Source organism: Microtus ochrogaster (genome assembly GCF_000317375.1).
Source record: "Microtus ochrogaster isolate Prairie Vole_2 chromosome 14 unlocalized genomic scaffold, MicOch1.0 chr14_random_1, whole genome shotgun sequence".
In the NCBI taxonomy this organism is placed as follows: Eukaryota; Metazoa; Chordata; class Mammalia; order Rodentia; family Cricetidae; genus Microtus; species Microtus ochrogaster.
In genome coordinates this window covers 17,683,864-17,686,483 of record NW_004949096.1, presented here as the reverse complement: position 1 = coordinate 17,686,483, position 2,620 = coordinate 17,683,864, and the positions used below count along the sequence as shown (strand labels likewise).

Below are 2,620 nucleotides of genomic sequence, written 5' to 3'. Positions count from 1 at the left end.
AAATAAATAAATTAAAAAATAAAAATAAAAAAAAGAAATGGGGGAAACATAGAATAGGTCAGTTCTCTAAGCAATAGTTCCTGGATTTCTGCAAGTGACACCAGGATGTATCAGACACGCTCCTTCAGCTGGCCTGGACCTGACTGTAGTGATCCATGCAAAAACTCAGACAGGGTCTGGTCTGTGCTGTCCACTGACAGCATTTCTGCAAGGCTTGTACTACTTGCCCCAGGTGCCCTCGACAAAGCCCTGGTCCCTCTGAAGGTTCATGTCAAAGGCTCCTTCCTATTCCATCTGGACCCTCACCGCACATGTCTGTGCTTCTCTACCGTTTACATGGTGGCAGGTGTGAGCCTGGCAAGGATGAAGAGGGCAAGGATGGGCAGGGCTGGACTGGCCTGTTCTCAAGCACCCATCCTGTATCAGACAGAAGCAGTGCTCAGCACCAGGGATACGAGATGCGGTTGAGCTGACCTTGGTCAAGGGGCCTTTGGACAGGGGAAGAAGGTGGATAGGAATGTCCATCCCAACTTCCTGTGCCACTTTCATGGATAACTGGCCAGTGTGTAGAGGAGGAGGGGTGCTGATTCTACACCTGTTCAGTGGCAGTGGGAACGGCTGCACCCTCTGAGGGCATGCAGGTGGCAGTGAGGCCACCAAGAGGGACACAGGGATCTCCTCGTGACTCTCCACTTCTAACCAGCTCCTCCTCATGTCTCTGAGACATCTCCTGCTGTCCCATCAGTCCCTACAGAACTATCAGTGGCAAGGCCTCTGACCCATGATGTGACTGGGCCCCCGGGTCTGTGAAGGCCTCTCTGATTTCCCTACCACATTCAAATCCCATCACCACCAAGTGGTACTGAATCCAGACTGACCCTTTTCCTAACACACACCCACACGCAGCACACAGGCCAGCTCTGAGCCTGGATACCAACTCAGTGTAGCTATCTAAGGAGTGACCCCTGTTCAGTTCTCTGTTCTCTCTGGTTAGACTCTTAGGACCCTTCTGATATAAACTTCCAGGCCACATCTTGGGGTCAAAGTAGGACCACTCTTGTCAGCAGTCAATCCTGTGTGAGTCCTGTGGGAACAGGAGCTGGAGATGGCAGGAGGCTTCACCCCCACACAACCATGCAATGGCTTTGGGGTCTTCCCTGGAGAGATGCCACACAAGCAGCAGAAATCTTTCCCAGGTCCATCCTAGGGTAGGACCATTCTCCTCTTCTGCAGGAATTCTACCAAGAGCCCAGAGCCTCTGTAGCCTCTAGGATGTCTGCAGCCCCCTGGCCTGGCTACAGGCCCTCCACGAGAGCTCTGATGGAATCCCGGGGGAACGGGTGGTCCTCTCACACACTGCCCGCAGCAGTTCTGGAGCAACCTGGAGAGCTCTGTGGCATGGTAGCCCAAGATGCTCCCTTGGCTCATCCCAGAGGCAGGCGAGGCCCCTGGAGCCAGCAGGGCTGGGACTCACCTCATCCAGTTGGCCTTGGTCTCATCTGATCCATCTATGGACTTGTAGCGGTTGTTCTTGTCCACAATCTGGAAAACAAGGAGACTGTCTAGACTGCGCCATTAGGGAAGGGGCTCTTACATGCCTGGGTTCCTTCTTACCCAGGCCAGGGTCCAGCTCCATCCTCAGCTTCACCTCTTCCCGTTCTCCTACACTGTCCCCAAAACCACCCCAGATGGGGTCAAGAATCCTTGTTGTCTTCTCTCCACCAACACCCATTCTCTTAGAGACCCTGAGAAGGCCTGAGAGGAAATAGTCACATCCCTCCCATTTGCACTATACTGGTAGAATTCTGGGCAGCATGGCCCAGGAGCGCCAGTCTCCACAGGTGACCAAAGCTGAATGCTGCCCTCTCTCTCTGCAGTGTCTGTGGGCAAAGGGGGCCATCACTGGGCCCCAGGCCTTATGATCTGAAAGGGTTCCTCTTTTCCCCAAAATTCAAATATTCAAGACCCTTGGAATTTGGGAGACTGACTGCCCCTCCGCCCACACTGTCATTGGGAAGGGTAGGGTTGTGTCCAAATGTCTGTACTCCACAATCATTCTGACTATCAAGATCCACTGACACATGGGATTCTAGGCTGTCTTTGGCTTTCCTTTTGGAGGGCAGGGGTCCTTAAAAGACATTTCTAATATAGATCTGAAGCTTGAAGGTGAAGACAAAAGAAAGACACTCAGAAAGGAAGATTCACCAAAGAGCATGGGTGTTAGCTTCTCTAAAAATGTTTCTGGTTCTTTCTTGACCCACTTTTAAAGCAGCCTACTGTTGCTCTACTGTTGGTCTACTATGGGTCTACTGTTGGTCTACTACGGATCTACTATTGGTCTACTATGTGTCCACTGTTGGTCTACTATGGATCTACTATTGGTCTACTATGGGTCTACTGTCATTGGTCTACTATGGGCCTACTGTTGTTGGTCTACTATGGGCCTACTGTCATTCTACTATGGGTCTATTGTTGGTCTACTATGGGTCTATGTTGGTCTACTCTGGGTCTACTGTTGGTCTAATCTGGGTCTATTGTTGGTCTACTATGGGTCTATTGTTGGTCTACTCTGGGTCTATGTTGGTCTACTATGGGTCTATGTCAGTCTACTATGGGTCTA

At 51.1% G+C, this 2,620-nt stretch overlaps 1 protein-coding gene across 6 annotated transcripts in view; it reads right to left on the bottom strand.

Moving 5' to 3' along the window:
• The window catches only part of Prdm11 (PR/SET domain 11), an 87,778-nt gene that overhangs the window by 27,485 nt on the left and 57,673 nt on the right, over positions 1 to 2,620 (bottom strand). For all 6 annotated transcript variants that reach the window (XM_005364126.3, XM_026787657.1, XM_026787654.1 and 3 more), the window contains exon 5: positions 1,475 to 1,542. In XM_005364126.3, the coding sequence (XP_005364183.2) occupies positions 1,475 to 1,542 (68 nt within the window). The remainder of the gene's footprint in view (positions 1 to 1,474; positions 1,543 to 2,620) is intronic.